The 19,546-nt window shown below is 40.6% G+C and overlaps 2 protein-coding genes across 4 annotated transcripts; one reads left to right on the top strand and one right to left on the bottom strand.

The window, feature by feature from the left end:
- Positions 1–230: 230 nt before the first annotated feature.
- On the top strand, positions 231–10,960 carry LOC141901370 (DNA replication licensing factor mcm2-like). 2 transcript variants are annotated; one of them, XM_074788567.1, is made up of 18 exons: positions 231–309; positions 839–1,041; positions 1,849–2,018; positions 2,103–2,191; positions 2,632–2,806; positions 2,894–3,003; positions 3,414–3,523; positions 4,204–4,411; positions 5,114–5,248; positions 5,572–5,763; positions 6,395–6,739; positions 7,091–7,255; positions 7,737–7,811; positions 7,889–7,984; positions 8,326–8,478; positions 8,649–8,831; positions 9,218–9,373; positions 10,113–10,960. In XM_074788567.1, the coding sequence occupies exons 1-18, from the start codon at positions 304–306 to the stop codon at positions 10,221–10,223; spliced, it is 2,682 nt and encodes an 893-aa protein (XP_074644668.1). In that variant the 5' UTR covers positions 231–303; the 3' UTR covers positions 10,224–10,960. The 2 variants fall into 2 exon arrangements, with proteins under 2 accessions (XP_074644668.1, XP_074644667.1); XM_074788566.1 differs by lacking the exon at positions 231–309 and having other exon boundaries at positions 579–1,041.
- A 1,175-nt stretch (positions 10,961–12,135) lies between these two features.
- On the bottom strand, positions 12,136–16,462 carry LOC141901712 (uncharacterized). 2 transcript variants are annotated; one of them, XM_074789134.1, is made up of 3 exons: positions 16,386–16,462; positions 14,497–14,985; positions 12,136–13,945 (listed from the first exon to the last, which is right to left on the bottom strand). In XM_074789134.1, exons 2-3 carry the CDS (start codon positions 14,956–14,958, stop codon positions 13,034–13,036), a joined length of 1,374 nt encoding a protein of 457 aa, XP_074645235.1. In that variant the 5' UTR covers positions 14,959–14,985; positions 16,386–16,462; the 3' UTR covers positions 12,136–13,033. The 2 variants fall into 2 exon arrangements, with proteins under 2 accessions (XP_074645235.1, XP_074645236.1); XM_074789135.1 differs by lacking the exon at positions 16,386–16,462 and adding an exon at positions 15,618–15,703.
- Positions 16,463–19,546: the final 3,084 nt, after the last annotated feature.

Genomic DNA, 19,546 nt, shown 5'->3' with positions numbered 1-19,546 from the left:
TTGAACAGGAAAACGACAAAACAAGACCTTCCAAAAATACTAAAAAAATAAAATACAACTCAAATTAGGCGATCGCTTAGTCATATATCCAAGTTAAACCTTAACTTAATCGTTGAAGTTAAAATATTGATTAGATTATGATTTGATACATTTTCGATTGTGAAAAGTTTGTTCCGTGACCCAGAAATTTTCCCGCGACATTTAACTCCGACATGCGCCACATGCGGAAATAACTGATCGGAAAAAGTTCGGGAAAAGTAAACGAGAAATTGAAGCGAAAGAAGAGATTGTATCTCGTTAATTATGGCCGTAAGTTGTTTCTATAAAGCCGATTTGGAATTCGTGAAGTTCATATTTAAATTATTTGTGATCTTATGATGATTTGTTTTGCCTTTATTTGAAGCTTATTTTTACCGGTGTAAATCAATTTGAAAGTAAATACATTTTATTGAAAAAGTTAATTAGATAAAATTAAAAAGGAAATCGTTACTGCAGTTTGGGCCTTTTTTCTATGCTATTTTTGGGCTTTGTTTGTGTTAAATGTGTCATAAAATTAGCTCTGATAAAAATGGCGGAAATCTAATCAATTCCTTCCTTGCCCCGTGGCTTAGCCTCTTGAGTCCAAAAGTGGTCTTGAACCTTAAGACTGGTCTTAAGTTGTTAGATTGGCTATAGAACAAAGTTGGTCTTATGCTGGCCTTAGGTCAAAACCATGACTTTACCGATTGGAATCATTTTTCGCATTCAATTTTCAATTAATCTTCAAACCTTCTACACTCACATCCCTATATGTATTGTTGCATTTGATGATGATGATTTTCTCATCGTTTTGTTGAAGGATTCGATGTCTGAAGCTGATGCACCGAGTAGCCCGGAGGCGCGGCGTTCCCGACGCGGCAGTCAAGCCGACCCAATCACGTCGAGTCCTGGTCGAGATCTACCGGCATTCGAAGACGAGTCGGAACTGTTGGGGGATAATGGTGCGGCGATGGAAGAAGAGGACGAACAGGGCGAAGATTTGTTCGGAGATAATATGGAAAGGTAACAACGAAATATCTTAACCCTTTCAGTGCGTCTACACCGCAGTGCGGTGTATAAATCAGTGATGGATTTGGCTAGTACACCGCATCGCGGTGTTTTGGTGTACTTAGTAATTATCTCTCTTCAAAAATGGCAGCACCTGTCAAACATAGTGAAATACTAGTAACTAATGATACACTGCACCGCGGTGTAGATGCACTATAGTGGTATTCCCGTTATTCAACACATTAGGGTGGAACTTTTATAAATTTTCGAATTATCTCCAGCACTATAGGGTGTTAATAAGTCAGCACTGAAAGGGTTAAGTATTCCTGATGATGACTATTAGGATGTATATTTCGCGATAAAGAAAAGTAATTTTCCTGAACTTTCAGAAAAAATTTCTCTTTCCTGGGAACAGCACTTTTACCTAAACCCAATACTTTCATCCTGCCCAGGCAGGGATTTCGAGCCTGATGGCATCGCTACACTCAGCCACGGCACGAACCCCTGCCACACTAGACCGGGCACCCCGAAAACTTGCGGCACCTATCAGATTGCTCGTATAATCGCTGGGGTAAATTTCACGGAAGAACAATTAATGGGGAAAAAATCAAACAGAATTTCTGATTGGATAATAATGACATCATCTAAGCTGCGCACTCGGTCTGGTGTGGCAGGGTTTCGTACCGTGGCAATCTCGATGCCATCTGGTTCGAATCCCTGCCGAGGGAGGATGAATACTTTAAAAAAACTAATGAAGATGAGAATTGATAGGAGAAAAATCATAATTTAAATGTAAACGTTGTCGCCGGTTGATGATTGCAGAGATTATCGTCAGATCCGCGAGTTAGACACGTACGATCAGGACGGTCTGGACGATGAAGATTACGACGCGTTATCCGACGCGGGACGTCGCGACGCCGAGGCCGAAATGAGACAACGCGACCGAGCATTAGGTTTAGCGAGCGGTCGTATGAGGCGCGGTCTGATGTACGGTAAGATGACGGTTCCGAGTTATGGGTGATGGTCCCCGTAGTCGAAAAACCGGGAAAACTTTTTTGAAAAATTTTCTTTTTCAGAGGATTCCGATGAAGAGGACGAAGCGATTCCGTCGAGACGTCGTAGAATCGCGGAGCGAGCTGCAGAGGGCGATGTGGAAGAGGAAGAGGTATTGTTGCAGAATGTTCAATATTTTACTTGCTTCACTTCAAAACAGCCCTAAATATTTGACTCCGAATCAACCTTGCCTCTGAATTTGGCTTATATTGGAATCCAAAATCAACCTAACCGTGCATATTCCTCTGAATCAGGCTTGTATTTGACTCCAAATCCACCTTGCATATGACTCCAAATCAGGCTCTGGATCTTATAGGCTCTGAATCTTGTTCTTGACTCCAAATCAAGCATCTATTCTACTCCAAATCAGGCTTGTATCTGACTCCTAATCAGCCTTTTATTTAACTCCAAATCGTGCTTGAATCTGACTCCAAATGAGGCTCGTGTTTGTCTACAAATCAGGCTTGTATTTGACTCGGATCTGGTTTTGAATATGACACCTAAAGTCTTGAGAGTTTGACGTGAAATAGCTTGAAACTCTAATTAATTCAGATGATTGAAAGTATCGAGAATCTCGAGGATATGAAAGGTCACTCGATCTGCGAGTGGGTGTCGATGATCGGACCGCGAACCGAAATCAAAAACCGATTCAAGAACTTCCTGCGAACGTACGTCAACGAAAAGGGCCACAATTTCTACAAGGAGAAAATACGACAAATGGTCGAAGGTAAGTTAGTTAATGTAGTAACCAAGAGAAAAACTGAATCATCGTGTTTGGTGTGAAAACGCTGTAACTGAATAAATTTATTTTCAGCTAATAAGGAAAGTTTAAACGTTGATTACAATTTTCTGGCGACGAGCGAACAAGTGTTGGCCTTCTTTTTGCCCGAAGCGCCGGCAGAAATGCTGAAGATATTTGACGAGGTAAGGTTCGAAGTAGACTTCACCCTCCTTGGTTAAGTCATCGTAATCATGATGTTCTAAATGAATCTGGACCCGTAAACCTTGATCTTGTGTCCATGATTAGATAAGATAAGTATATTTCTTTATATTTGCCAAGGCTCAACCAACCAACCTTGTGGACCGCGGACAAGTCTCTAAAAATGCCAATATTTTCACTATCCTTGATTTTATAACAATTCAGTCCTTGTACCTTTTATCTCTTCTCATTTGCTCATCGTACCCCCTAAAGTTTTTTGGGCTTGCTCGATTTTAATGATGTTTATAGGTTAGCAACTGTGACTTCGTTGCTGAATAATCTTCTTTCTTAATAGTTTTCTTTCAATAATCTGGTGATATGATGAAACAGGCTGTAACTGACTTTCCTTTTGTAGGCAGCTCAAGAGGTCGTGTTGAGTATGTATCCATTGTATACAAAAATCGTGCCGGAAATTCACGTTCGAATCGCCGAACTACCTCTAGTGGAAGAGCTTCGTTCATTGAGGTATGTAAAAGAAAAATAACAAACCGATAATCTATTATAATGCTCGCAGAAATTCTTTGTGGGTATCTCATGAAATGACTGTTTTAAGAAAATTGATGAGGGAAAATGCTTTGAATAGGTTGTGGAAAATTCCCATCTAGAAAAGGTAAAAGTCGTCAAAAATCTTGGAAGAAATCCTTCGAAAAGGTCTTCAAAATTTACTGAAGAAGAGTCTTCGAAATTGCTTGAAAAATTCGTAATGCTCGCATGAAAAAGTCTCAAAACTCATCAGAAAAAGTTTTTGTTCAGTTTATATTTTGTGTGACCTGTGATGCTACAAACACTCTGATAATTAGCTGTATTCTAACGAGTGATGTGTTTTATTGTAGCATAACTTCATGGATGAAATAATAATAATAACGATTTATTTTTCATTTAACTTAAAGTACAAGATATTATAACGACAATAGTGAAGAGAAATAACAGTTAAATGAAGGAAGCAGTGAAAGCCTAGAGGCTGTACAAGTCACTGCACCTGAAAAAATTATAATGATTATAGAAGTAATAATAATAATAGTAATAATAATAACAGTAATAATAATAGAAAAACAAAATGAATAATAATACATCATATTATGCTGATTATAATTGTTTAACAAATGATTGTAATTGTTTGAATGTTTTGAATATTTTGTTTTCAGGCAGTTACATTTGAATCAGTTGATTCGTACGGGAGGTGTAGTGACGAGCACGACCGGTGTGTTACCGCAGCTCAGCATGATCAAATACGACTGTAATAAATGTAACTTCGTACTCGGTCCGTTTTACCAGACACAAAATCAAGAAGTGAAACCGGGTTCGTGTCCCGAGTGTCAGTCCGTCGGACCATTCCAGATCAACATGGAACAGGTATAAAGCTCAACGCGCATGATGCAGATAAAGACAGAAACATCGCAAAAAAAAAACTATGTTTGTTCTCATAAACAGCAGTGTTTTCAATAAGAAATTAACAAGCCAGGTCCCTTTGAAAAACAGGAGGGTCCCCCCTATGTCACAGTCCCGGAAATGAAAGCTGGTTTGAAAAAACAGGCGGGTCCTTTACACACGACAGACGGGTCTGGGACCTGGCTCTTATTGAAAACGCTGCGGGAGGGTGGGAGGGATGGGTTCTCGGAGTGAGGGTGGGATGTAGGGGTCTAAGTGGGGGGTTGTTTAATGTCGGGTACAGATGGTTTAGGCAATGGGCCTAGTCTTGGAAGTTCAGGATATTTCAGAAAATGTGTCCCATCTTTTTTATTTTTCTAAGAAAGGATTAATCATTATGAAACACATCATGTGGCCACACGTGACTGAAACATGTCATGTTTCATGCTGTATACCCACCGGTCAATTGGATTACCGGTAGTTCTATTTGGCTCTAATTGAAAACTGTGTAAACACACATGAACCGATGTTTGGAAACACCTTTCTACTTGTTTCCGTTTTTCTCTGCATCGTTGTGCATCGGGCTTGAAACGCTTCAACAATGCTGAAATAGAAAACATGATATCTCTAAACGCTTCAAGCCGAAAAATGACCGCTTCAATAAATTCTCAACGAATTTCTTTTTAGACGTTGTACAAAAATTACCAACGCATAACTCTGCAAGAAAGTCCGGGCAAAGTGCCGGCCGGGCGTCTGCCGCGGTCGAAAGACGCGATATTATTGGACGATTTAGTCGACATGTGTAAACCTGGAGATGAAATCGTGAGTATGATTAGATGATGAATACATGCAAATTTAAGATAAAATGGTGGTCAGATTGATAGGGGAAAAATGTGATATGTGAATGGATGTCTGCTTAAAAGATTATGGAAAAAATGCGCAAATATGAAAATCCCAGGATTTTGTCCTGAAAAATATGTAAAAAAAAAAACCGGTTGTAGGGATTTGAATTTCACATTCTTTTCAGAAAAGTGTAAATATTTTATAGTTTGTCAATCTAATGCCTGACTGATAAAACTAGTCCTTTCTTATTCCTCAAGACTGGTCTTTAATGATTCGACCCGATTTTCGGGATCTTGTTTTAGGAACTGACGGGAATTTATCACAATAATTACGACGGTTCTCTGAACACGACGAACGGTTTCCCGGTCTTCGCTACGGTCATCCAAGCGAACTACATCACGAAAAAAGACGACAAAATGGCCGTCGCCGCTCTCACCGACGAAGACGTCAAGGCGATTGTCGCTTTGTCGAAGGACGAGCGTATCGCGGAGCGGGTACGTTTACAAGTTTCATGTTTCTTATCATAAATGGCGTTAAATCATGTGTAGTTTCGAACAAATTTTATTTCAATAACCTTAGGCTATGAATGAATGGTCTCCTTGAGTTTGGTAGGTATGTTATAACTTCGTCAAACTCTAGTTCATCTGCCCCCCCAAATTGGTTCCTCATTTGTTATAGATGTTACCTTTATTTTTACTGATAAATTGAACAGAAATTTGAAAGTTGAAACTGAGGGTCTTTCCCCCTTTTAATACTGAAACATTTGAACAGAAATATGAAAGGTGTTACAGAAGATCTTACCCCCTTGATTATAGATTAATTTGAACAGAAATAGGAAAGGTTTTACTGAAGATCTTGCCCCTTGATTACTGATTAATTTGGAAAGAAATATATAAGGTCTCACCGAGGGTCTTCCCCCTTGATGACTTTGCATCTAGATTCACAAAAGGATTGATTTTATTCCTGTAAACTGGATAGACCAAGAAAATTATTTGGTGTTTGGACCCGATCAAATAAAAATCTCATAAAAACATGGCTCCTAAAAACCAGAAATTTGATGATATTACGGTTTGGTTTCAAACAAACGTCTATTTTGATGACGTGGCATGTTTATTTTCGTTGCAGGTGTTCGCGAGTATCGCTCCGTCGATTTACGGACATGAAGACGTAAAACGCGCCATCGCGCTCGCGATGTTCGGCGGCGAAGCGAAGAATCCCGGCGGCAAACACAAGGTGCGCGGCGACATCAACGTGCTGATCTGCGGCGACCCGGGAACGGCGAAGTCGCAGTTTTTGAAGTATATCGAAAAGGCGGCGCCGCGCGTCGTCTTCACGACCGGTCAAGGCGCGTCGGCGGTCGGATTGACCGCGTACGTGCAGCGCAATACGGTCACTAAAGAGTGGACGTTAGAAGCCGGCGCTTTGGTTTTAGCGGATAAAGGAATTTGTCTGATTGATGAATTCGATAAAGTAAGTGCATGTTAAAGAAGTGCAAGGGTTCTCTATATATGCTAGTATTTTTAAGGGGCTGCATTACGACATGTTGGCTGTTGAAGTAGCTAGGCTTTCGATCCCCAAAAAAATACAAAAAATCAAGCCCAATTTTGTTGTAATCTTCTATTTTTCTCATTAGTTCAATAAAAGTATTGATAGAATATTTACCATCACTATAGTTGTGGCAGAACAACTAGATATTTTGTAAGGGGTTGCTGATTTTCGGGGGGCGGATCTAAAAATGGAAGGGGTGGTTGCCCCTTTAAAGCTTGTTACTACTCTACGGTTTCAAGTGTTTGCTCATGTTTGGTTCATATTCTCTCGTAGATGAATGATGCCGATCGAACGAGTATTCACGAAGCGATGGAACAGCAGAGCATCTCGATATCTAAAGCCGGTATCGTTACGTCGTTACAAGCTAGATGTGCCGTACTGGCAGCCGCTAACCCGATCGGTGGACGTTACGATCCATCGCTAACGTTCGCTGAAAATGTACGTATCGTCATCAGAGTTTCGGTTGTGACTTGACTCCAACAGTGGTCTTAAATCTTAGGACTAATCTCAACTTGTTAGATTAGCTATAGAGCCTAGATAGTCTTATCCTGGTGCCTAGTTACAGCTGTGAAATCTCCAAAAATAGTTGTATGTAAGACTGGTCTTAAGTTAAGATTGGCTGTAGAACCAAAATAAGCTTAGACTGGTTTTAACTCATTGAACTGCCATAGCCAAATGAGTTGAAGCTGGTCTTAGGTTGCTCGATTGACTATAAAATCCAAAATGAACTTAGACCTGTCTTAGCTTGTTTATGCGGCTACTAAGATGGCTGCTGAGTCTAAACCCTGACCTAATAAGGAATTGAATGGCTTACGCAACTCGGCTACTTAGATTCTCTGACCAATCCTCCTGTTTCCAAAGCTATGAACCCTCTAAAAGATGATGTCGTCATGATTTGTAATGTTTGTATAATGTGTAGGTTGATTTGACGGAGCCAATTTTATCTCGTTTCGATATTCTGTGCGTTGTTAGGGATACCGTAGACCCAGTGATCGTAAGTATCAATTTTCTACCGTTGTATCATTTTCGAAACCCGCTTCGTTTTCAGTGAGGTCTTCACTTTTGTTTCAGGATGAACGACTGGCTCGGTTCGTCGTCGGAAGTCATATTAGACATCACCCGAATAAACTCGCAGCAGCAGCAGACGCCACAGAGGAATCACAGCCCGTAAGTTCAAATGATAGAATCAGAACACCGTAAAAATCTTGTTCATCTGCCAAAAAATAGTGTTCTTACCGATCTGAGAAAATCAAGGAATTCTGTATAGGGAATTCTGACTCTTCTTGAAAATCAGGAAATGTTTGGGAATTGGAATTTCAATGTCTTGTTGTTCTTGTCGGTGACAAGCAGCACTAGGAACCTTATGAGAAGAAATAGCCCCCACTGAAGATAGCTTAATATTTCAATAGGAGAATTTTTGGTCAAGGACTCAAGCCTTTATCGGGCGGTTTGGACTCCCTGACCTGTAAAAGTCCTGGATTGATTCCAGCAAACATTTTATTATTCAGGAGGCTGCAGAGGACAACGATCTTGAAAAGATTCCGCAAGAGTTGCTGAAGAAATATCTGATCTATTCGAAAGAAAAAGCGCACCCGAAATTGAATCAAATGGACCAAGATAAAGTGGCGAAAATGTACTCGGATCTCAGGCGAGAATCGATGGTAGGTGTTTGTGCGATTGTTGGTACCTCGCGAAATCTGCATAAGCTCACTGAATCCCGATTATTCAAGAAAAAAGTTCCACTTAACTACATGTATATGCCATGAGTACAAACCCTTGAAGTTCGTAATCAAAATTTTATAATGGCAGCCATGTATTCATTGTATTGCAGGCTACTGGAAGTATTCCGATAACTGTGCGTCACATCGAATCAATGATTCGTATGGCCGAGGCGCATTCGCGTCTGCACCTGAGAGACTACGTCAACGAAGACGACGTCAACATGGCGATCAGGATCATGCTCGAAAGTTTCATCAGCACTCAGAAATTCAGCGTCATGAGAAGCATGAGAAAGGTATGTCGGAGATCATTTTCCGCAATATGGCGATCAAATAGCCTTTATAGAATTGATATCGATAAAATAAAAAGTCAACTAGTCTTGGAAATGCAGTAGTACCTGCTTAACAGACTTCACTGCCACCGTGTGAATACAGTGCTGCCCTCAGTTGCTTCTGCAAGTTATCTTGTAGTTGGCATTGGAACTATAGCATAGTCTGCCATCGTTCAAGACTGAGAATAAAGCTGTCAGAAGCAGAGTTTGTTCAAATTACCAGCCAATCAGAAGCTGTCATTCCAACTGCCAGAGGAACAGCTACAAAAGCTTGGTAGCGGTAATGGTGACAGAACTGGAGGCAAAAGATCAAGGAACGATTTAATTCAGCTCATTTGCTTTCGTTGCAGACGTTTTCGCGATATCTCGCGTTCAAACGCGACAATAACGAATTGTTGCTGTTCATTCTGAAACAACTCGCTCAAGATCAGATGTCGTTCGTGAGGAATCGATTCGGCACCGAACAGGACGTCATCGAAATCTCGGAGAAAGATCTCGCCGATAAGGTACGACAGAAAATTTCAAATCATGGACATTATAGCGTTTCCTAGGATAATACTTTACATTTACCCTCCACGGACAATATTACCCCTCGAAGACAATATCCTAGGACAATACTACCCCTTCTAAGACAATATCCTAGCCCCTCCTAGGACAAAACTACCCCCTTCTTAGACAATAGCCTAGCCCCTCCCAGGACAAAACTACTCCCTTCTTAGACAATAGCCTAGCCCCTCCAAGGATAAAACTACCCCCTTCTTAGACAATAGCCTAGCCCCTCCTAGGACAAAACTACCCCCTTCTTAGACAATAGCCTAGCCCCTCCTAGGACAAAACTACCCCCTTCTTAGACAATAGCCTAGCCCCTCCTCGGACAAAACTACCCCTTCTAAAACAATAGCCTAGCCCCGCCTAGGACAATACCCTAACATCCCATCTAGGGCAATACCCTAGCGTAACCCTTCCTTGCACAACAGCCTAGCTCCTCTTAGGACAATATCCTAGCCCCTCTTGGGGCAATACTCAAACGTTCTCTTAGGACAATAGCCCAGCCTCTCATCTGCTTAGACTTTGTTGTCATATCTCTTTTCTAAACACCCATCGAAATCTTGATTGAATTCTACTTCAGAGTTTGCAATGCTGCTTCATAAGCAGTCTTGAATTTGTAATGATAATGTTTATTTTCACGTGTCATTTTATGAATTCTCTTACGCTTTCGTAATCAATTTTCTCTCTGAATTTCAGGCTCGTCAAATAAACATACACAATCTGGCGGCGTTCTACGATAGCGACGTGTTCAGGGCGCACCGGTTCAGTCACGACGCTAAAAAGAAAATCATCGTCCAAACTCTTTGAGATTCACTCTAGACGGAGGAGCGAGCTCGATCTGTGAAGAATTTCCAAAGCGTATCCTCCTCACTCGGACTAAGGATTACGAAAGACATTTCTAAAAAAAACTGTTTCGCACTTTAAGGAATATTCTGTGTAAAGTTCGGTCTTTTATGAGTCAATATTTGCGTGAATATTGTGTTCAGACTATTCGTGATCACGCGAACGTTTTTGACCCAGGCCAACTGTTTACACCGTTTCCAAATGCTTGTTTTGACGCGGGACAAAGTTGGTCCCACAGTTAACGTCGAAAATTTAAGCACGGGTCAAATTATTGTGGGTGATTACCAGAGGTGACGTCTTGCGACCTGCAGGTATGATCTGGTCCGGGAAAATCATCTCTGTATTGTAATTTACTTTGAACTGTACTTGAATTAGTGCTCGACTACACTGAGTAAGGTAAAGACTTTGATACCTCGATAATTGCACCTACCGGTATGTACCTCATATTTTTGAAATAAACACAATTTGCATTTTGTATATTGTTACCGATAGTGTTCAGGTGATGATCTATGTACTTAAAATTGTGTGAAACAATTGTGCATTTCTTATGTATATTCAATTAATATGCATTTATTAGTCGCTAGTGTAGATTGTAGAAGATATTGGAACTGACTGTTGATTATATTTGTATGAAGTGAGAGATATCCCGAATTGTGTTCAAAAACTTTGTAAATAAATAATCATGATCGACTTGCAAATAAAGCTACTGTATACCTTTGTAGAAAATTTACTACGAAACGTTTTCCTCTTCAGTTCTTTTGGCAGAATCTTGTTTATCATTCCATCTACGTAATCGTTTACTGAAATTTTCCTGTTTCTATTTCTGATAACATCACTGGTTATCGACAGTTTTGCAGAACCTACAAGGAGAGGCATCAGAGGACTGATGACCGATAAACTGGGCTATGATGGGTGAGACCCAAGAACCAGCTTTGGTGGAGGTACTATACTGGGTTGGAACCCATTTACTTGCCAGTAACTCCATCCTGGATAAAAGTGATCCGTCAGTTACAACGAACATATTTTCTGGTCTGAAGTTCGTTCTAACGAGGTTCCACTGTAATCTCATACTGGATATAACTGAACAATTGGTTATAAGGAACAGATTTTCTGGTCTCCTGTAGTTCGTTGTAACGAGGTTCCACTGTTATTTCATACTGGATATAACAGTGAACTATCAGTTATAACGAACAGATTTTCCGGTCTTCTGAAGTTCGTTGTAACGAGGTTCCACTGTAATTTCATACTGGATATAACAGTGAACTATCGGTTATAACGAACAGATTTTCTGGTCTCCTGAAGTTCGTTGTAACGAGGTTCCATTGTAATTTCATACTGGATATAACAGTGAACTATCGGTTATAACGAACAGATTTTCTGGTCTCCTGAAGTTCGTTGTAACGAGGTTCCATTGTAATTTCATACTGGATATAACAGTGAACTATCGGTTATAACGAACAGATTTTCTGGTCTCCTGAAGTTCGTTGTAACGAGGTTCCATTGTAATTTCATACTGGATATAACAGTGAACTATCGGTTATAACGAACAGATTTTCTGGTCTTCTGAAGTTCGTTGTAACGAGGTTCCATTGTAATTTCATACTGGATATAACAGTGAACTATCGGTTATAACGAACAGATTTTCTGGTCTCCTGAAGTTCGTTGTAACGAGGTTCCACTGAATTAATCAATTTCTGCAGACATGTCGAGCTTTCTGTCCGTACTTGGAGGAATGATATCAGTCGCGATAATCATGAATTAAATGGTTCCAGAGACGATCTTCGTAACTGATGAAACTGCATCCACATCAAAAGTCAATGACATACAAGTTTACTATATGTAGGAATGCAATATTTTATTTACCAAAACTTTCGCATCATAAAACTATGGATCGGAAGCAAAATATACAAAACATCCATAGACGCATACATAGATTTACATAAACATTAAAATGTACATCGAAGTGTATAGAATATATTACCAATATAGCACGTATAAATAAAACTGATAAAATACATTCATATACTTGTGTGATCAGTGGACGAAAATTTCATTGGACAAACAAGGGAGGGACAAACCGCCATTTTTCATCTAAGTTTGGATGGAATTTGACCCTGAAAAGGTGACACCGCATATTTTAGTGATCAGTGGATGAAAACTTGTGGACGAACATCAATTTTATTCATGATAATTGGAATGTGCCTTGTTTAAGATGGACGAATACAATGTAGACCGCGCTCGAGTATGATTTTTTTTGGACAGTGCAAATTTTCACTGTGTATCTCGAGAATATCCGAGTTGGATGATACCCTCCCTACACATGAGAAAAAAATATTCCAATAAATATCCCGAGATAAGCAGAGTCTACTGTACGAGTTTAAAATTTATTCAGTTTGCATAAATTTGTGTATGAATATGATATTGTAGAGACTCACTATTGACACAACCTGATTCAAACTTGTTTTTCTCCTGAACTGATTTTCAATCCTTAAATCTTACTTAAGTCTTAAGGCATTAGAATAATAGCTTATGGTACGACTACCATTTTTGGACTCCACAATAAGAGTTTCAGGCTTCTTACAGATCAGGAATTTGAAAATTCCTCTATATTTCCCCGACCCTAGACCAATGAAGGAATGCTAGAATTTTTCTTGAGACTGCACCATGGGGTTTAAAATATATACTTCAACTCTTTCACATCTAAATAGTATCTAAAGAACCCATCGATTGAGCGAGTTTAGATAGAATCTAAAGAACCCATCGATTGAGCGAGTTTAGATAGAATCTAAAGAACCCATCGATTGCGCCAGTTTAAACGACGAAAACGAATGGGTTCGTTTTTTCACCAACTTCGCGTCGAGTTCCGCCGAAAACTTGTTCACTTCGTCGAGTTCTAAATCGGCGGCGAGCTTCTTCGCCTCGAGTTTCCGGTCGATAGTCTCGCAGTCGGCGAGGTCGGCGTCGTCGCGCGTCGCCGTCGAGCCCGACCACTCGGTGTCGAAACTGATCTGGTGACTGGCCATCGCGTCCGGGTCGAATGACGCGAGCGACGCGTTCGAGGCGTACGACGCTTTGATCGTGTCGTAATTAATCGGCGGCTCGTTCGTACGCGGCAGACGCCCGGTCTGCGCGGTGATCGGCTCGACGCCCAACGGTTGCAGGTAAAACTCGGACAGTCCGCGACGCGTCATACGCGAGAAACAAACCGAGTCGCGTTTGTTGACGGCGAAGTTGTCGGCGTGGAAAGCGGCCGACGTGACGAGGATCTCGTTGCGTTCGTCGCTGACCGCCCCCGAGATGAAATTACAATTGAACGTCATGAACGCGACGCGCACGGCGTTCAACGCCCATTTGATCTTCTCGTTCGTCACGAAGCCCTTTTTGCCCGAGAGGCCGCGCACTTTCTGCATGATCGCGATCGCGTCTTTCTGCACGCGTTTGAAGTGCAGCCGGCCGTCGCAGATTTTCTGCGTGACGAGACGCGCCCGGAACGATGCCAGGTGGTTGCGTATCGCGAGCAGGTAGATCTCGGCGAGGCGTCGCGCGTCAAGTTTCGGCGTCGCGATCGTGATCTCGGCGCTCTGCGTCATCCACCGGTGCAGCAACGCTTTCCAGAATATGTAGATGTATTTCGGACCGTTGCGCACGGCCCCGGCCCGCGGCAGATCTTTAATCAGCATCACCATCTGCAAAAAATGAATTTGATTATTCTCATATCAGGGTTCATAGTCTACATGACCAGTCTCATTCCATGACTTTCAAAGACCTTTTGACCCCATTTCATTTTGATCCAAATTACATGACCCGATTTGAATTGTACTAACTGTTAATATACATATAAGTACTGTCTATCAATCAGGTCCCAGGACACATCCTTGACTGAATTAAAATGACCGCTTTAGAATTACCTCTGTTCTCCAATGACTATCATTCTTACCAGACTAGTGTGAACTAAACCAAATTCTTACCAGACTAGTGAACTAGACCAAATGATACAATGACCAAGATCTGATAGGCCTATAATGCAGGCCTCTACAATCGATTGTATTTGACCAAAAGTTTTCAAAATATATTAGTGGGGTAAGGATGTCATTCTGATTCAAGGATTTTAGAGGCCACTCCATGACTCAAGGCCTTGAATTGTCCCATTCCCATTTCATGACTTTCAAGGACCACTATGAACCCTTTGATATTCACATTGCCTATGTTTTGGTTCACTCCACCCCTATAGACATACCTCCATATCGTCTCCCATATCCAACTCTTTATCGAGCACCTCCATCAACTCGCTGTACCGGAACTGACCGGTGTGACCGTCGACGGCGTCGATGTACAAACCGCTGTCGAGAATCGTTTCGAAATTCTCCGTGAACCAAACCCAATGATTCCGTCCGCCGATGCACAAACTACCGTCTTTCGAGTTGACTTTCAACGACACACCCGGTTCGGGGCGCAGCTTCACAATCGAGCCCGACTCCGCGCCTTTATCCTGCGGGTACGCCGTCTTGAACGTACTGATCCACCAGGCGGCGATGTCCTTCGATTCGGCGACGATGACGACGCCCGATTTCGGCCCCTTGTCGACGATGTGTATCCGATGCGGGGTAGGTTTACTCCAGAATCGCGCGATCACGTTCAGACGATCGCCACGCGTCGCTGCTGATTTGTGCGTTCGTTTCATCTCGTGCCGAGCGGCCATGATGATTGATGAGCGGGCACCGAGCTTCTAGAAGTAAAAAATCTGACAAAATGTAAACAATTTCCACAGCACCTGATTTCTGCTCTTGGGTCAAGAGCGAGCAGTTGAGGCGTCCCTTCGGTTTACCTAACCATTACCTAACTATAACACTATTCTTTAGCAATACTAGCGCCACACAGTGGAAAGATGACCAAATTAAACCGCAGTTAAACCCTATATCGTATATCATCATCAACCCCCCGCGCGTAGGCAGAGCCCTCGTCAGCAAAAAAAGTGTCCTTCAATCCGACAAACGAGTCTTGACCGAATCACCGCCTCAACCTAACATATCGAGATAAGTTTTCTTATTTAAGAATGAATCGCCAATGATCAAATCAGACCCGAGTTTGGCAAGAGGTTTTGGTTGGTTGATGAATGAAGAGAATGAAGAACAGGATAAGGTAGTCAGTAACCTGACTGTGGTTTAGTTTCACGATCGGATATTTTCACAAACCACAGTCAGGAATGGGAAGGTCATTTTTGTATGAAATCTTCGTCAGCCAATTTGACTGACGAGTAATTTGCCTGGCATTTCATTGTCTCTTAAGATATCTGTCTCATTTTTGTTGTAATCGACGCACAACAGATTAGTAGTTTGTCTGATACCTATAACACCTCACCTGACGATCTTAATCCATGTGCAAATCGGCCGTAAAGTGAGAGTAAATTTCCGTCCAGTCAACAGCTGCCATTTTGAAAATTACTGGAGATACTGGCACCTGTGGACTGAGGCCAGGACAACAGCACAAACTAACAAAGCGAAACGACGAAATTTAAAAAAATTAAAAAATCAACACTTATTCACATTTTTCTTATACCAGAAATTTATTATTTTATTATTTATTATGGAAAACACGAAGACTTGAAATGAAAGTTGGAAAACCATCAAAAATAAAAATTGTCGTTTCGTCTTGGAAGTTTTATATAAATCCTTGTAGGTCCCCTTGTCTTATCATGCCACATGTGCAATACAGAGAAATGGCGGCCAATGGCGAAATTTGTGGAGAATTTAATTAATTTCTCAAAATAATGTTGATTAATCACTCGAAACATACATAAAATTGGATTATTTCGAAAGGTACCTGTGTTAGTTTGTGAATAAAGCCATTAATTGTGGACTGAAGTGAATAGAAAATATATTTTTGAAGTGTTACTTTTTTCAACCGTGTTTTGGTCCTTGTCATCCCTAACGTTGGTATAAGCCCATCCGATTATAAAAAGCTTACCACCAACGATTAGGTAACTAACTAAGGATAAGGAAGCTGTGGAAGAAGTGACCATTCATTTACTACTTTAACGTTCGTTAGACAGAGTAATTAGTTGCCACCAGTTGGGGTGGGGTTGTTGTTACACAATATTCATCAAATGATCTTATCAATTAAGCTTACCGAGTGGGTAAATAATCCAGTAATTGTTTATAGAAAAGCTCGGGCGTCAAATCTTCGATGATTCATTTTGGAACAATACAATTCAATTTGAATTTATTTGGATTATTATAATGAAGGCGATAACGGGTTGGCTCCGAGAATACCCAGATAACCGCAGGCATTTTACGGCCGCGCGCATTCAACGCACTTCGCCTTCGATAAATTTTCACTCTGAAAAGTGGCAATTAATGATTGCAGTTGTCAGAATGATTACTCTGATAAGTATTTGCTATAGTTTTTTTTTTGAATCTCCATGCATAGTCAAAATAAGTCATTTCTGTTATGTGCTAACTTCTGTTTATCAATGATGCTATGATCGCCATCTATTGGAATTTGGCTGAACTGACTAGACAGCTCTTACATGTCCCACTGACTTTATCCGGTAAAATCACACTCGCCACCTGGTGGATTCCTATGCAACTACAGTCTAATGATGGTTATATCCACCAGATGGCGAGTGTGATTTTACCGGATAAAAGTCAGTGGGACATGTAAGAGCTGTCTAGTCAGTTCAGCCAAATTCCAATAGATGGCGATCATAGCATCGTTGATAAACTAGGCGGATGTCCCGGGTTCGATCCCAGAAATTACGACTCCTGATTTCAGTGGTCCTGATGCTGAGGATGAACCAGGGGTGCCCCGGTTTCACCCCGAATAGTCTGGCTTTTTTTCCGAAAAATGTTTAAATAACAAGACGCAAACAGCAACATTTGTCTCTTTATTTTGTAGCATTGTTTTACAACCTTGTTAACATGTATTTGTCATAAAAAGCTTTGGCCACACCAAATACTAAAGCTATGCGCGTTACTTATGAAAACGGAAAATGAAAGCTTCACCACCCAGGGTAAAGTCAATGAATCCTCGAATGCCAGGGTATGAATCCTCGCGAAGACTAAATGAACAATTTCATGTGCCCAACACCAGGGACCGTAGTTTCACAACACAATCAACTTTAAAACTGAATTTGTGAAGAAATTTGTGTTCAAGCGGGATCAAGTCTGACAAAAGGCCAAGTACATGTCGATTAATTTTTTCATCTGCTCTTTAAGTTAATCATATCTGTGAAACCGTATCCACAGGGGCGTAGCCACCGGAGCGACAACTGCGACATATATCGAAATTTTCTTGGGAGGGCCCCTCAACCACCCTTCTGGACATCGCGCCTTACGCGCTCGTTTGGATGTGCGCTCCGGATTCTCGCACCATTGAATTTTAGGTGGCTACGCCCCTGAGCTGCCCTAGGTAGGATTTGGCTTTTTATGCGAAAGGATTTCAATCAGTTTTAAATGCTGCAGTTTCGCACACTAAATAGCGAGTTAGTACGGTATTTAATTCAGTTTGAATCAATTTTAGAGTTAAACTATGTTTATGAAACCGGGTCCACGTGATCCGTTTCACAAACCGGTACATAGGGTCAACTGCAATTCAACAATTCCATGTCGAAAGGACCCTCGGCTAAATTTCATAAAACTTCACTTTGATTCAGACTTGGTTTGTGAAACTGGACCCTCGGCTCAATTTCTTAAAAAAACCAATTACTCAATTCGAGTTTACCGACTCAATGAATGAATATACCGGTACTTTTTGAGTAAATCATTTCTATGAAACTGAACCAGTGGGATGTGACGCACTGAGTGTGTGAAACTGCTGGCGTCTGTATTCATAACTAGAACAACACAGAAAATTCATCTTTATTTCAAATAATAAAGCAGAAACGTCAGTTCGCACGAAATATTATTGTCCCATAATAAATAAAGAAAACCTGTCGATATTCAACTTTTTGGTTTCATTGATTGTGGGACTTACAGTCATACAAAATATATCCATTTAACAAAATATGTCCATTTACAATATCACACAAGTTCATACATTTACAAATTCAAGTTTTGGTTTCATTGATTGAGTGACTTAAAATATGTCCATTTACATCATACATGTGTATCATATAAATCTAATACAACCAAACCAATGAAACCGGGTCCAGAGGTACAAACAATTACAAACTAATGCAGTTACATGGAGTGCGTAAATTATCCCATGCCCTTGATCCATCTCAGAAAGCTCCAATTTTCTCCAATTCCCTCAATTGTGATTAGCTTGGCAAGGCAGAAAACCCATTATCGCTGCTTTACAGCTATATTCACTCCAAAATTAAACTAATTAATTTTCAGTAAAACCCACTTTACACAAATTTAAAAGTATTAGACGACAAAATAAGTAAGAGTCTCTAGAGACCATCGTCAAGTCTGAAGAAATAACCAAAACAGGGAAAAATAGAGAGGGAAAAAAAGTTAATAGTGGAAAGTAAAGCTAGAGGGTGTTTAAGTGCTTGTTGAGAGGTTTTGTTATTTTAGGCATAGGTTGTTCTAGTTATTTCTTCATTTGCTTTCACTATTTTGATTCTGATTCTTGATTCTGAATCTTTTAAATTTGCATATAGCGAGGTTTAAATCATTATTCTATGCCCGAGACGGGCTTTGTTAGCAAAAATTACGTTACAGCTTTGTGAGACAAATCAGGGGATAACTCAATTGTTTTTATGGATATGTGATACGCAGTCCATGAAACCATCACAAACAGAACAACAGTCACCATCCCGTGCCAGCCAGCACAATATAATACCGGTAATATATTTGACTTTAAACTTTAAAATTACACATCTCGGAAATGAGTGGCAGCATATCAATCTCCAGCTAGATGGCTAGTCCCTGTCCTTGTCAAATGGAATATTGGTCCCCACTTCGTCCTAGAAAGGGAGAGAAAACTTGCGTCTGCAAATATTATGTTGAAAATGTTCGATTGAATTAACAGGCAAGTGGGAATTGTTTTCATGAAATATTTCGGAAACTAGAATGAATAATTACCTTATAATTCTTGATAATCCAACACCAATATTCAATCTCTGATCAGTTTTCAAATTATTCTATTTGACAAATTTCATGCTGCAATAAATCATTATACTATGAAAAGAATTAGCAACGTATTAAGAAAATTATAGCAGTCAGAAATTGGGGCTAAATTCAATTAGAAAATCAATCGTTTTCAAACTAGTGTTGAGCAGAATTGATTGAGGATTCAGCATCAGCAGCAGCATCAGCAGCAGCCGCACTTCTTTCCGGATA

The sequence above is a fragment of the Tubulanus polymorphus genome, chromosome 3 (genome assembly GCF_964204645.1).
Source record: "Tubulanus polymorphus chromosome 3, tnTubPoly1.2, whole genome shotgun sequence".
In the NCBI taxonomy this organism is placed as follows: Eukaryota; Metazoa; Nemertea; class Palaeonemertea; order Tubulaniformes; family Tubulanidae; genus Tubulanus; species Tubulanus polymorphus.
This window is presented reverse-complemented; position numbering and strand designations above follow the sequence as displayed.

What these genes read in the sequence shown, in the direction of transcription:
- LOC141901370 (XM_074788566.1), top strand. Translation starts at nt 713, where the DNA reads ATGACTTTACCGATTGGAATCATTTTTCGCATTCAATTTTCAATTAAT. An exon ending in GTAAACCTGGAGATGAAATC is followed by an intron (nt 5,249 to 5,571) that starts GTGAGTATGATT and finishes ATCTTGTTTTAG; the next exon opens with GAACTGACGGGAATTTATCA. An exon ending in TCATGAGAAGCATGAGAAAG is followed by an intron (nt 8,832 to 9,217) that starts GTATGTCGGAGA and finishes CTTTCGTTGCAG; the next exon opens with ACGTTTTCGCGATATCTCGC.
- LOC141901712 (XM_074789134.1), bottom strand. Translation starts at nt 14,958, where the DNA reads ATGGCCGCTCGGCACGAGATGAAACGAACGCACAAATCAGCAGCGACG. An exon ending in ATATGGGAGACGATATGGAG is followed by an intron (nt 13,946 to 14,496) that starts GTATGTCTATAG and finishes CATTTTTTGCAG; the next exon opens with ATGGTGATGCTGATTAAAGA.